This window comes from Phoca vitulina, unplaced genomic scaffold (assembly GCF_004348235.1).
Source record: "Phoca vitulina isolate PV1807 unplaced genomic scaffold, GSC_HSeal_1.0 scaffold68, whole genome shotgun sequence".
Taxonomy (NCBI): Eukaryota; Metazoa; Chordata; class Mammalia; order Carnivora; family Phocidae; genus Phoca; species Phoca vitulina.
In genome coordinates, this window is record NW_022589771.1 from 2,896,301 (window position 1) to 2,912,404 (window position 16,104).

At 37.4% G+C, this 16,104-nt stretch overlaps 1 protein-coding gene across 4 annotated transcripts in view; it reads right to left on the bottom strand.

The window, feature by feature from the left end:
* BRWD1 (bromodomain and WD repeat domain containing 1) overlaps positions 1–16,104 on the bottom strand; it is a 116,380-nt gene that overhangs the window by 60,294 nt on the left and 39,982 nt on the right. For all 4 annotated transcript variants that reach the window (XM_032392636.1, XM_032392635.1, XM_032392633.1 and 1 more), the window contains exons 14-19: positions 14,121–14,271; positions 13,731–13,865; positions 9,458–9,586; positions 8,814–9,039; positions 2,771–2,956; positions 529–712 (exon numbers count right to left, since the gene is read on the bottom strand). In XM_032392636.1, coding sequence (XP_032248527.1) covers positions 529–712; positions 2,771–2,956; positions 8,814–9,039; positions 9,458–9,586; positions 13,731–13,865; positions 14,121–14,271 — 1,011 coding nt within the window. The remainder of the gene's footprint in view (positions 1–528; positions 713–2,770; positions 2,957–8,813; positions 9,040–9,457; positions 9,587–13,730; positions 13,866–14,120; positions 14,272–16,104) is intronic.

The window sequence follows — 16,104 nt, forward strand, 5'->3', positions numbered from 1 at the left end:
AATGAATCTAGCCAGTGAGCACCAATGCCTGCTGGCGTCACGGAAAGAGAATATATATTACGTGCCTTTTGACAAAATTATGCCACTGAAGAAACAGTCTTGCAAAAGAACTGGAAACAACTGGAAATTTAAACACTGACCGGACATTTGGTTCTACAGAGCAATTATTTTTTTAAGGTACTGATAATGGCACTGTGGTAATATTAAAGACAATTCCTTATCTTTTAGAATTAGACATATTTATGAACAAAACGATACACCTGGGATTTATTTCAAAATAACACTGAAGGGAGAAAAGCGGGTATTTGTAAAGATGGAACAGGAAAGGTTAAGAAAAAATTTACCACAGTAAAAACTTAAGAGAACAATTTCGACATTTTCCTACCACAATTAAAATAGATTCCGACCCATTACTAAAATATATTTATATGATTATTTATACCACTAATGGAGTAAAAAACATGTAAATAACCATATAGATATATTTCTGTAAAAAGAAACAATATTAATAGATATCCTAAAACAAACCTAAATATGCCTAGTGGTACCTCTGGTACAACCACTCTTCGTTTCCAAGCCTGCAGGTCACGTTCTGTAGCAATCTGACTACGAGGAGCATTCTGATGCATTTGACGAACACCTTCTACTTGTCCACTACGGCGCAGACCAATATTTGGAGGGGACTGGATGTCTAAGCTCAGTCTTCTAAAACCTGCAGGAAAATTGTCAAAATTGATTCCCAAATTTCAATCTAATATGCATTTAACACATTAATAGGCATATACAGTCCTAATAAGATACAAACCAAAAATACAAATCCAAAAAACTTTGTAAAAATCATAATGTAACTATCAAAATACAGAACAAACATTAACTTCAACTTCTACTTTTACTAGACTTCCTGAATCTTTTAATGTACAGGTATTTTCTACTATAATGCTTTATTTGCCATCCTAAAGGCTTTGTCTTCTTCAAAACTGTACACTAAAAACACATCTTTTTGGAAAAATTAGCATTGCATGACAGTCTCCTCAAACTGTGGTGGCTTCATAACAAAAGCTCAAACACCAACATTACCTCTGACTTTAAGAGATAATCTGAGCCACTCAGGCAGGCAAGCCGCCAGAGTGGATATTAAAATTTCACAAAATGCAGACTGGGGAAATGCTGGCAGCACTTGAATTGGAGCTGAGAGAGTGGACAGGGCATCGCAGACAACAGTGAGCCCCAAGCCTGTGCAGAGTTGATCAGGTGGGCAGAGGAGGCAGGACAATCCCCCATGAGTGGAAGTCAGCAGGATGAAGGATGGAGAACAACGGTGTCCTAGATAAAGTGCTTGTTTTATTAAAATACTGTATGAAGGGCCTCCTGCTATTAATGCAACAGAGAAACTGGGAGCTATATCCTTGCCTGCAGGAGCCTATAAAATTCTACTCCAACTCTGCCAGCTCTCCTGGGCCAGGGCAAAATCCACATGACTGAACACAACCCCTGCGTTCTTCTAGGTACAGCACTCTGTTTACCAATCAAATGTGAACCAACTTGCATTGCACCACACTTCATCTACTGAAGAGAACATTATATGACCCTATTTTGTTTTTTTGTTTTTTGTTTTTTGTTTTTTTTAGTAGGCTCCACATCCAGCATGGAGCCCAACATGGGGCTTGAACTTACAACCCGGAGATCCAAGACCTGAGCTGATATCAAGAGTTGGGACGCTTAACCATCTGAGCCACACGGGCACCCCTTAAAGGCCCCCATCAATCCAAATATTTATATTAAAATATACTGATATTTAAGAAACATGTTTTGAATTGAGAACCAACAATAAATTCTAAATTTAACTGCCCAAGTTATAGTATTATTCTCCAACAATGTGAAGAAAACATATGCACAGGTTATTGATCACATCATTTCGTAAACAGCAAGTCTGAGAAATAACTCAAATGGTCATAAACATTAATTACAAAGAACAGTTATTCCACAGAGTGGAGTACTATGAAGCTATAAAAAAGGATGAGCAAGTGCTGTGAGTGGATATGAAGTGATTTCTAGAATATATTGTGTCAAGGGGAAAAAGCAAGGCAGAGAAGAACACAGCATCAACTTGCAGTATTCCTGCCCAAAATATTTAACCTGTCTATTGGGAGAATTTGCTTTTTCTTTTCTGTAGACAAGTGGAAACATTTGGCAAGGAAAGGTACTGAAATTAGTGGCCGAGTACCCTGAGCAGGTGTGACGTGGCAGGGATGACCTCTGTGGCACTTGAGGCTTCTCTCATCTTCCACAACGAGTTTCCATTTGCATAACCACGGTCTGCTCCCCGCCAGTACTCTCACTCCTAAAAAGTAACTAATACTATACTACAGGATCAAAAACCTCACCCCGAAAATTCACTTCAAGCCTTCTGGTTCCGTAAGAAACATTTCATGCTCTACCCAACTAATTTTTTTTAACTAAAAATGTTTAAAGGGAAACCTAGAACTGTAGTCTTCCTTAAAAAAAAAAAAAAACTTTGTTCTTTACTCAATACAGTTTTGTAAATACTCTTATTTTAGAGCAAAAAAGGTTTTAACAGCCTTTCAAAGTACTTGAAAATCAAATGTCATTTGCTAGTACATCATCAACTTCACACCTAATGAAGTTACTCTCAGACTACTAAAGTTATAAAATACAGTTAAAATTTTTCACATTGCATGTACCTGAAAATTACTTCATTTACTCTTCAATTTCAGCCATAATAAGACAAAATATTTCTCAGATATTTTACCTCTTCGGGGTGTTTCTTCTCCACTTGGAAGTCCACCTGGAATAGTATCCTGATCTGCTCCCATTCTCTGATCCTGCTGCTGCTGCAACTGTCTTATCATTCCATCAAGAACACTGGATTCTGGGCTTCGTTCACCATTATCATTGGTTTGTAGGCTTATAATTTGTTCAATCACCTCTCCATCACCTGTAAATTCACAACCATAACACAAAATCATAATAAACATGAACAGAAAAACAAACTTTCAGAAAACTACAATTAAAATTATATTAGCAATTATCAGATTTCTTTTAAAAAATAAGCAATTGGGGCGCCTGGGTGGCTCAGTCGGTCGAGCATCTGCCTTTGGCTCAGGTCCTGATCCCGGGGTCCTGGAATCAAGCCCCACATCAGGTTCCCGGCTCAGCAGGGAGCCTGCTTCTCCCTCTCCCCTCTGCTCATGTACCCGCGTGCTCTCTAATAAATAAATAAAATCATTAAATAAAAATAAAAAAATAAAAAATAAGCAATTAAAAATATCCTATATATTCATAACTAACTGGATCAGAGAAAAGATTCAAAACAAATGAAACCCTTCCTTTATACCAAACACCACAAAAACCTCAACAGAGCCTCTGAAACCCCTGAGGTGAGCACATGGAAACCTGTGGAAGTTTCAGTGGAAGCTTTAATATGCTGTTTCACACTAACACTCCCCTTGCCTCATGTAAGATAGATTTCATTAAACTCTTTATTTCCCAAGGTCTCTGACAAGACCAGAGCAAAAATGTATAATTTCTGATGTAGAGAAAAGCAGTGGCATTTCTCCTCTACTCTCTTAAAAAATTAAAAAAAAAAAAAGGAGTAATACGCTTCAACAAACTAAAGCTGTAGCTCTCCCAGCCCAAGTGTCCTGAGAGCCGGTGCCGCTGAGGGAGATAGCTACACATGCCTCTCCCACTAAGCTTAAGTTACTCTTATCTCTTAGGTATGCTTCTCTTCAAGTACAAAAATCAGATTTTTTACAAGTGCCTTTGCTTCTTTATTTTTGAAATCACAGGTTTAGTTAATATTAATGGATAAAAAGTGTTAGATGGTTGTGGGGTCTGGAAAAATTATCTAAACACTAACTTTTTCATGCAAACAATTCCTTACATATCCTCCCACATAAAATGCATCTTCTTTGAACATAACATATAACACAGACCAAGCACCCAGCAACTTATAAAGAGAACCCCCCCAGACTGAAATTAATAGGGTATTAGCAAAGAATGCAAAAATATAACCTAGCCTCCATAGTAACAGATCCAGAAACTAAAAAAATGTCATGTACTGTTTCAGAAGAAAAAATATTTGCATCCTACTATTTGAGTTAAATTCCCTTATATCTCACTGATAACATCTCCATTTTACCATGGCAATCAATGAAGAACTTACAAGAGCTAAATGTCTAAGACTATCTTAAAATCACTAAATCTTTTTTTTATTTTCAAAAAATGAGCTAAGAAAGCAAAAAGTGGAGCCCTAATCTAAAAGGTTAAAAAGGTTTTAATTAGAACTGGGAATAACAAGAGATTCCTAAGACTACAACTTGGAACCAAAGGGAAAACAGTAGAAAAGGAGACTTCTAGTCCTCTCCCCCTCTCTGCAAAAACCCAAGGTCTATAGAACTTTTCATTCACAGCACAGAACACTTAAATGGAATGTGGCAAACATCAGAACGATAACTGTTTCTAATTGGCATAATGCTATTCAAATACTGAAATATTAAAGTAGGGTTCTACTGGGTGGTTCAGTTGCTTAAGCATCTGCCTCTGGCTCAGGTCATGATCTGGGGGTTCTGGGATCAGGCTCCCTGCTCAGTGGGAAGTCTGCTTCTCCCTCTCCCACCCGCCCCACTCGTGCACAGGTGCGCTCGCTCTCTCCCCTCTCTCTCTCTCTCAAATAAAATCTTAAAAATAAAATGAAATAGGGGTGCCTGGGTGGCTCAGTCAGTTAAGTGTCTGCCTTAGGCTCAGGTCATGATCCCAGAATCCTGGGATTAAGCCCCGTGTGGGGCTTTCTCTCTCTCAAATAAAATCTTAAAAATAAAATGAAATAGGGGTGCCTGGGTGGCTCAGTCAGTTAAGTGTCTGCCTTAGGCTCAGGTCATGATCCCAGAATCCTGGGATTGAGCCCAGTGTGGGGCTCCTTGCTCCCTCTGCCTGCCGCTCCCCCTGCTTGTGCCAAATAATAAATGGAATCTTTAGAAACTGCTAAGTGCTACAGGAACTGCCCTTCCACTATAAACTACTAAAACCCTGGGGAAAAAAACACATATATACGTACACATACACACACACACATATATGTATATACATATATATATATAACCCCGGTTTTCAGACACTGGACAAGAGATACACGGGACTGCGATCCCTGAGAGAAGATCAACAAGAGTCTAGCCCTTTGATTGGTCCAGGTAACAGCTTGGAGGCAGTTTCCAGGCTGCAGAACAAGGAGAGGAAACCCAAACAGCATCCAGAGGTCTCAGTAAGTTGAGGAGACAGAGGTCAGAGCCTGGGAGCAGAGGTGAAGACTAAAATATGCAGGGCTGAACATCAGAGAAGACTGAATTGCACAGAAAGCTCAGAGATATACACTGAGGTTGAATTGATTATTCTACTAAATAATGGTATGTGCACACACTGGGTCAAACTCTACCGTATTGGGGCGGGGGGACATGAAAAGGCAGTACCCCAAAAATTCCCAGAGCTCTCACAGACCCAGAAATAGTCCATGTTCCCACCAGCCAGAACACAAAAACTTCAGAATATACAGAACTGTTTTATGCATACTTCCAATTCTAAAACTCAGAACAGTTAAAAATGTGTGTTTAAGGCAATGAAGAACACAATGACTCTTAGTGGTGTGGTGTCAGAAGCTTTACCCACCACTGCTTCTGTGGCATCAGTCCAACTGTCAACACTACTAAAAAGGTAAATAATATTTCCATATTATTATGAAAATAGTTGTGACCTTAAAGACCCCATAAAAAAGGTCAAGGATAAAACCACAGGTCTGCAAACCACACAGACAATTCCTGTCCTACCTTTAGAACCATGAGAAATAACCATTAGAAATAAATAAGATGAACAGGTATTGTTAGTTAAGACATTGGTGGAGATAATATGAAATACTAAAAGGTAATCATTTTCAAACAAGAGAGGAAAAAAAGAAAAGGCACAAAGAACAAAGGATAAAGAGAAAAAAATAGCAAAATGGCAGAGAATTTACCCTGACAATTCTAGTAATTTTATTTAAATGTAAATGGTCCACATTTTCCAATTAACAGACAGGTTGTCAGACTGGACTGGTGCCTGCACGAAATCTGTTTTAATATAAAGACACAAATTGGTTGTAAAACCTGAAAAGATACACCATGACAATACTCATCAAAACTGGCTGGATTAGCATGTTAATATGAAACAAAGAAAAAGTCTTCAAAAGAAGAAATGCTACCAAGGGAAAAAGGAACAATTCATAATGATAAAAGAATTCACCCAGAGGACAATCTGAAATGTGTCTGCACCTAATAACAGAACTTTAAAATACATAAAGCAAAACTAACAGAACCAAGGGACATAAGATAAGCCCACATGGTAATTTGATATTTCAGCACTCCTTATAATAACCCCAAAATGGAAAAAAGCCAACTGTCCTTCAATTGTTACTGAATGAATGAGGGTATACACATACCATGGTACACTATCAACAAACAGGAACAAACAACTAATCTGTGCAACGACAAAAATGAATCTCAAAAGCACCATGCTAAGAAGCCAGACACAAAAGATTTAGTATTGTACAACTCCATTTATACAAAATTCCTCAAAAAGACAAAATAAAAGTGACAAAATAGCAGTCATTACTGTTAAAGGATAAAGAGTCATTGTATTCTTCATTGCCTTAAACACGCATTTTTAACTGTTCTGAGTTTTAGAACTGGAAGTATGCATAGACCAGCAGAAGATTCCAAAAAGGCCCAAAAGAACCTGCACCCCAATGTTTATAGCAGCAATGTCCACAATAGCCAAACTATGGAAAGAGCCCAGATGCCCATGAACAGATGAATAGATAAAGAAGATGTGGTGTATACATACACACACACACACACACACACACACACACACACACACACAGGAATATTATGCAGCCAACAAAAAAATACGAAATCTTGCCATTTGCAAGGACATGGATGGAGCTAGAAGGTATTATGCTAAGCGAAATAAGTCAGTCAGAGAAAGACAATTATCATATGATCTCACTCACATATGGAATTCAAGAAACAAAACAGAGGGTCATAGAGGAAGAGAGAAAAAAATAAAACAAGATGAAATCAGAGAGGGAGACAAACCATAAGGGACTCTAAATTCTAGGAAAAAACTGAGGGTTGCTGGGTTTGGGGGGAGGTACCTGGGTGATGGACATTAAGGAGGGCACGTGATGTAAAGAGCACTGGGTGTTATATGTAGGACTGATGAATCACTGACCTCTATCTCTGAAACTAACAATACATTATATGTTAATGAATTTAAATAAAAATAAAAATTAATTAATTTAAAAAGCCCAACAGAACTTTTGAGGGCACTGGAAACATTCTATACCTTGCCTGTGGTGGTGGTGACCTGATTGTTTAACATTTGCCAAACTCATTTGACCTGTACACTTAAAAATGGTGAATTTTGTTGTACGTACTATACTTCAATTAAAGTAATAAAAAATAAACACTTGAAACAGTAAACACACAGTGATAACTGGTGATTAACTTTTAGTAAAACAAACCTCATCCAAACAAAAAAGAAGCATTTTTTTCTTTGCTTAATAACATCTGTATGGAGAAACACTACACTGTGGTAACAAATACAAAAAAACAAAACAAAACAAAAATTCTGCCCTTGACTAGGCCAGGCAAAGTACAAGATGGGACTCAAACATCTTGCACCAGAAAGTTAAGGAGGTGTTCAAGGGACTCAGGAAAGGGAACACGCAGCCTGAAGAGACTCTCACACTCAAATCTAAAAATAATGAGCAACAAAATAATGACCATTATGGATTATAACCCACTATATAACAACCCTTAAGTCCATATTAAAACTTAATGAACTACATCAACATATAAAAGGCAAACTAATAAAATGCATATGCAATGACCATAAAGTTAGAAAACAACCATTTTGCAACCTTTAGAACAACTGATTCAGGCAAAAATCATCAATGGATCCTAAAACTTATAGGTAAAGTTTGGTAAGGAACAGGTTATTTACATCATATCTCCCCACAAATTTCTTACTGATTACGAAGAGAAAAATAACTTTGTAGAGGAAAACTTAGCAGGCACCACCTTAACCAAGTTTTCAAAGAAAACATCACCAATATTTGGACAAAGCACAATCATAAGCACCCTGACATGATGCTCCAACAACACTACATCATCATTTATACTGTATTCTATCAAAAAATGTACAACCGGGGGGTGCCTCGCTGGCTCAGTCGGACGAGCATGTGATTCTTCATCTTGGGGTCATGAGTTTGAGCCCCACACTAGGTGTAGAGATTACTTAAAAATAAATAAAACTTAAAAAAAAAAAAAAAGCGCAACCTGAACTTCACCAAGGACAGCTAAGTTTAATGTGCAGTCCCAAACTGAGATCCACATCAGAGTAGAACAATAAAAGTTAACAGGCATCAGAATAACAGACAAAATTTGATTACAGACCATAGACTTAATAACAGTATTACATCAGTGTTAAACGTCCTACTTCTGATAATTGCTTACGGTTACATAAGAGAATACCTTTGTTCTTAGAAAACACATATTGAAGTATTTAGGGATAAATGAACACGTGGTTGAGAACTTATCTCTCAAATGGTTAAAAACAATTACATGTATCTAGAAATAGAATGATAAAACAAGTATTACAAACTATTAACAACTGGTAAATCTAAAAGTATGTGAGTTCTGCATATTATTTTTTACATTTTTTGAATAAAAAGTGAAAGAAAAAAAAAAGACTGCACTTACTTGTTGCCACATAGCCTAGCTGTGGAACCAAATGTTCATCTGCAGAATTTTCTCGACCTGGTACTAATCTCTGATACTTAGTTGGATGAGGATTTCCATCTACATCTACCAAGAATGGTGGAGGCATAAGGTGAGGAGCTTGCTGAGTTTGCTCATCTAAGACATAATTATTAGAATCCCTAATCAGTGGTCGATAGTCAGTATGGAAGAACATCTGATCAGGAATCTGAAAAAAAGAAGTTTACAGATTGACATTTTGAGGTTTATATATGTTAAAGAATACAAATATTAAAGTTATTTATAATTCGAAAAAAAACAAGGAAACCAAATCAATACACCTATTTCCAAAACATCCTTCATAACTACTTACTTTACTACTGTAAAAAAGTATTAAGAATGACCTTTTTGAGACAAACCAAGAAACAGACTCTTAATATAGAGAATAGATGGTTACCAGAGGGGAGGTGGGCAGGGAGATGAGTGAAATAGATGAATGGGATTAAGAGTACACTTATTTTGATGAGCACTGAGTAATATACAGAATTGTTGAATCTCTATATTGTACACCTGAAGCTACTGTATGTTAACTACACTGGAATTATAATTTTGTAAAAGTGGTTAAAATGCTACAAAAAAAAAAAGACCTTTTCATATGGCTTGCTGCATCCAAAACCAAATATCAGAAGGTGTCCATGAGAATCTGTACAGGCAAAATGCTGTCCATCCTGTGAAAACTTACAGTCAAAGACCGCTCCATGTCCTTGCCCTTCAATCTAGGAAACACAGAGGGAAAAAGTTATAGCCAATTCTACACGAGTGCTTCTGCTTTATCAACTGTTTTCATGTCATCTGCCTGCTATAAATATCACTTTTTCTTTTTTCAATGAGTTCAATGAGGGGCTTGATCTCATGACCCTGAGATCTAGACCTGAGCTGAGATCAAGAGTCAGACGCTTAACCAACTAAGGCATGCAGGCACCCCCAAATACATCACTTCTGAAAGAAAATATTTAAAAACAAATTCTGCATTAAGCACATAATATTTTCAGAAAATAAAATTCATTTCAGATACCACTAGCCTAGAAAAAAAATCTTGAAAGGTATTCTAAGAATGAGTTCTCAGAATCATAGAATGAAAGATCGTAAGTAAATCCAAAGTAAAGGCTTCCTTTACTTCTTAGAAGTGAATGACAAGCAATTTCATAAACTTTTGTTTTAATGTATAGCAAAAGGCTATTGACTGACAACCCACAAGATAAATGATTAAAGATCAACAAAGTGTGGTATGCACGAACTAAAATCAGTACGAACAATTTAAACTTTCCACGAAGATGACTGACCACCATGCAGAAGTGGAATGCTGCCAAGTCACACAGGTGCGCACAGAAATGCCTGCACCTACCTTACTGCAAACTACCGCAGATTTCAGTAAGGACGCTCCAATTACATCATGAATGTTGCCTTAAAGAGAGAGCTTTTCAACTTTATTCTTGCTCTTCAACTGAAATTACATTAGTTTAGCACTACCAATTTATAGTTAAATGAGTTGTTTCATTAACAGCTTAAAGCTATGCCTATTTGTTGTCTGAGCCTGTAACTTTCCAGTAACTAAACTTTAGGGCAAGTTTGATCAGTGCTGGAAAATGAATCCTCCACTCACTAACTGCCAAAACAAACTCACACCATGCCGAAATACCTGCTTGAAAAGCAACACTTCACTACTATATACCACACACAAGTGGGTGACGATTAACAAACTTAAAAATTAAGTTACTGGGATATTTAAGGCACTGCCCTATTATGTGTACACGTATTATGTATATAAATTTGTATTCTCTAATAACATAAAAAGGAATAAACCGCATAAATATCTTTCTTCCAATTTCTTGTTGAAACAGAGGAACACACATTCACCCACACAGTCCTTTGAGGAGCCATCTCCACTACAGCCTGACCCATGCCCTGGAACCACTTTGCACCCCTGGCCTGGAACCTACAGTCCAAGTAAAGCAGAAGCGGGGGCCAGGCCCTTTGCTGGCAAGTCAAAGATGGTGGCAGCTCCTCTCCTGTCATACACGTGGACCTAAGTGCACCAAAAGTGCTGCTAAGGTACCTGGAGAGAAGGAAATTTTCCTGAGTAGGCACTTGCAGAGCATGCCACTTGGGTTTCTACCTGCAGTTTGAAGAGTCCTCCACAACGATTCCTGACAAAATGCAACCTGCAACTGTGCTTGGAGAACAATTCGATGTCACATTGAAAATTATGATGTATTTAATGAAATACTGTAATGTTAGTAATTTATAACCGTATGTAATCTAACAGAAAATTGGGAGCCTCTCAGCTGAGCAGTAAATGTAAGAACTCAGTCCAGGAGCGCCTGGGTGGCTCAGTCAGCTGAGCATCCGACTCTTGATTTCGGCTCAGGTCACAATCTCAGGGTCGTGAGATTGAGCCCCGCATCAGGCTCCGTGCTCAGCGGGGAGTCTGCTTGAGATTTCTCCTTCTCCCTCTGTCCCCCTGCCCCAACCCCGCTTGCATGCACACACATACTCTCTTTCTCTCTCTAAAATAAATAAATAAATTTTTTAAAAAATAAAAGAAAAACCCAGTATATGCAGCGAAGTTTGTATGTCTCACTGGAAGTAATATCATTGTTGCCCACTTGAGACTTCTTTGGCTCAGAAGTTGTTTAGCTTATTTTCTCCTTTAAGCCTTAATTAATGTAGTTTTCTGTTTTGATAGTTAAATTCAGGATGTAATGTTCTTAAAGAGAGTTTTAAAGGATAATGAAGAAAATGGAGATACCTATAAATTTTAAGACCACAAAAAAATTGCTGAAAAAGACTTATTTTTCCAATAATTTGAACCCAGAGATGCAACTTCCAGAGATGCCTAATTACACATGTGCAATTCGGCCATGTTATTTGAGTTATTTCAGTGCATTTTATGGTAATAAATAAAACACTGCATTTTAAATTGTTTGTCAAGAATTGTCCAAAATAAGCACACTGAAATAAAAATTTTAAGGTTAAAAAAAACAAAAACAAAAACATGGAACACATGGACTCAGATGGCCTTCAAGCAAAAGATCTAAGAACCAATCATCTATACCCTGCAACTAGACTGCCTCCAAAATGAATTACACTATGAGCTGGAACTCAATATAAACTGCACAGTAATTTTACAAAACATTTCATATGTAGATCAAACAATAGTCTTGACAACACAGAAACTCTTTTATATAATAACCCCCTTAGAATTTACCCTAAGGTAAATTCACAGAGCTACATAAACAGCCATGTACCTGGATATCCAAAGTGGTGCTGCTGTGCCTGATTCAGAAACCACTTAAACACTCAACAACTCTAAGTTAACTATATATGTAATCTTCTGAGAAATGCTGAATTTACAGTCAAAAATATAACTGCAAATTCTTAAAAATATATGTAAGATTTTGGAAAACATTCTTTACATAAAATGAAACAAAGATTACAAAAACTGTGCGAGAATGCCAAGTAATAACTATGGAAAGAATGATGCCACTAAAAACCTTCAATGGATGCTACTGTTTGTGAGTGAAAGTATAACAAGGAATATGATATTTACAGAGTCTCAAAATACCTCCTGAAAAAATTAGCTTAATAGTTACAAAGAGGAAAAACTATTTCATTGTGGGGAAACCTGGCAAATGCCTCCTTTCCAAATTTTAAAATTACCACCACCAGGGCACCCTGGTTGGCTCAGTCAGTTAAATGTCCCAACTCTTGATTTCGGCTCAGATCATGATCTCAGGGTCCTGAGATCCAGCCCTGCATCCAGCTCTTGGCTGGGCATGCAGCCTGCCTGGGATTCTTTCTCTCCCTCTGCCCCTCCCCACCCTACTCACAGACTTGAGAGTTCTTGCTCTCTCTAAAAATAAATAAGGTTATAAAAAAAAAAATAGGGGCGCCTGGGTGGCTCAGTTGGTTAAGCGACTGCCTTCGGCTCAGGTCATAATCCTGGAGTCCTGGGATTGAGCCCCGCATCGGGCTCCCTGCTCAGCAGGGAGTCTGCTTCTCCCTCTTACCCTGCCCCCTCTCATGTGTGCTCTCTCTCTCTCAAAATAAATAAATTAAAAAAAAAAAATCTAAAAAAATAAAAATACCACCAAAAAAAGGTGTAACAGAATCAAATCATGAAAAAACAGCAGACAAAACACAGATACGCTGTAACATTATTTGTCTGCACTCATCAAAAGTTAAAAGGTGAGAAATAGAAAAAAAGAATTGTTGAGGATTACAGAAACCTAAAATATACAGCCACTTAACATAATGAATGATCCTGAATTAAATACTGCTCCAAGTGCCAAATATAACTAAGAAGACATTACTAGAACAACTGACAAAATTTGAATATAGAGCAGAACTACATAATGCTACTTTATCAATGTTAAATTTGCTGATTTTGGTAACTAGCTTGTGGTTATATATGAGAAATTCTAAAAATATGCAACAGGATCCTAATTTGGTTTTAGGATATTACACGTGCAAAAAGAAAACAGGCTGGAAAAACCCAATGATGTTTTTAATTCCCTAGGTGACTTTACTGAGTATTGTTTTATTACCAAATATTTCAATAAATTTGGTGAAAATGTGTATAATTACCATAATTTTGCAAATTTAAACAAATTCAAACACATTTGCACATATACAGAGGGCTAAATAAGTAACTTTTGAAACTCCTTCCCTCGGGTGACTCAGTTACACAAAGAATTTCATGAGGGTATATATGTATGGCTGTCGGATATTTATTAGGCTTTAAGCATCCTGATTTCTAGAAATATAAACAGCCAAAACATGCAGATCGGTGTCTGGCTAAACTTCTGATCCAAATACTTGAAACCAGTGCAAGCATACATGAAGATACACTTCACTTACCATATTAAAATAATGTTTCATCTTGGTGCCTTTTGTAATATCCCATATAAATATGCTGCCATCATGTCCTGCAGATAACATAATTCTGGAATCAAAGGGATGTGTCTCCAAAACAAATACTTCATCAGCATGTCCCTTTATTCAACAAAGTCATAAAGTTAACGAAGGTTTGCAAGTTATTAAGTTTAAAATGAAAAACCCATATTGTCATCGTGTATAAAGGCTTTTAAAAATGTATTAATAACAGTAGCTTGAACATTAGTATATCTACAAATTTCTACTCATTTGATAATCAGTGGGTGAAACATATTTAATATGTTAATATTACAGCTTCAAAAATCAAATTATAGTTCAAAAAAATTCTTGATTCGTTATATAAAAACAACCTACCAGTAAGTTATGAAGCAGTTGCCCTGTGTAAGAATTCCACACTTTAAGGACATGATCGTTCACAGCTGTGACAACAATGCTATCGTTCTGATTCCAAGCGATCATTGTGACTTTGGGTTTCATAAACCTTTCCTCTTCCAAAGATAAGTCCCTAAGAAAAACATACACAATGTGTAAATTCATTTGAAAAGTACAATCAATACAAAATTAATTGAAGTAATGTAGTTCATGTCCATACATTATTATATATCTAATATACATGTGACCCATAACAGATGATCTATAAACAGATTACAGCAAAACTGAGATGGGGAGAAGATGATTATAGAAACAGTTCAGGGGGGACGCCTGGGTGGCTCAGTCGGTTAAGTGTCTGCCTTCAGCTCAGGGTCCCAGGGTCCCAGGGTCCCTGGGATGGAGCCCCGCATCAGGTTCCTTGCTCGGCGGGGAGCCTACTTCTCCCTCTGCCTGCTCAAGTGCTCTCTCTCTCTCTCTCTGACAAATAAATAAACAAAATCTTTAAAAAAAAAGAAACAAACAAACAAATAGTTCAGGGGTGCCTGGATGGCTCAGTTGGTTAAGCATCTGACTGTTGATTTCAGCTCAGGTCATGATCTCAGGGTCCTGGGACTGAGCCCCGAGTCAGACACTGGGCATGGAGTTTGCTTAAGATTCTCTCTCTTCCTCTCCCTCCGCCCCTCCCCCTGCTCGTGCTGACAAAGAAACAGTTCAGTATGAATAAAGGCATATGTTAGGACATCACCACTGCTCATAAAAGCAAAGATTTTCTCTCTACCCCTTTTCTGTTATTCCCTTCCCCTGACCCCAAGCCCTAACAGCAATAATTTTGTTGTTTCTCTCTCCAGAGAAGATGACAAGAAATTTTAGGAAGACAGAAAGAAGGCAATGCATCTGCACAGCCCCCAGTGTCTAGAAAAGTGCCTGACACACAGATATTCAATCTTTTGAACTATAAATAAAACTGTACTCATCTCTTTTTACACTTCCCTATAGATGGTTACTATGGTTCTCTTGGCAAGAATGGCCTTGGATACAAATGTCTACAATATTTTGCAGCCTGAAATGCAAAGTTTCTCTGTAAAACATAGTAGTCAGTACTACACAGAGAAAAGGTAAAGCCCAGCTGCTTTTTGAAATCAGAGAATACATCCTAAGAAATTATAAACATATAATAAACATATATTTCAATTAAAGAAAACAGCTGTAAGAATATGGAAGAAGTGCCATGTAACACCTATCTATATAAGCACAATGGAACACAGACAAGAGAATATTTCTAACCAGATTGGTCAGGGAAAAGTGTAACAGAAGAGGCAAAACGGAGTAAAGGCTAAGACTCCATGCTTCACTTTAAACTAAAAGGCATCACCTGTTAGTAACCTTGAAGCAACAGACATATTATACTTCATCAAGTTGATCATCCAGGATTAGAACACTAAAACAAATATATCCATTAATTCTTATATACAGAAAAAAACTCCGCTTCTCAAGATTGGAAAGATGTAAAACTTTAAATGAAAAAAGAATATTCCCACCATTGGAAGGAATTACTGGCAGAGCACTCTCCACGGCAGCAAGAAAACAGAGCAGTTTCCAGGCTCAGTAAAAAAAAAAATTTGTTTTAAAGATTTTATTTATTTATTTGACAGAGAGACACAGCGAGAGAGGGAACACAAGCAGGGGGAGTGGGAGAGTGAGAAGCAGGCTTCCCGCCGAGCAGGGAGCCCGATGCGGGGCTCGATCCCAGGACCCTGGGATCATGACCTGAGCCGAAGGCAGACGCTTAACGACTGAGCCACCCAGGCGCCCCTCAGTAAAAATTTTTGTATTAAAGTTTTTACATTGATGTTCCTATTTTGCTTAAAATCATTGTTCACAGGTAAATGTAATTTCAATTTGTTTCTTAATAATGAAATAACCTTCAGTATTTTAACCAATCAAGGACTGACAGTATTCACTCTCA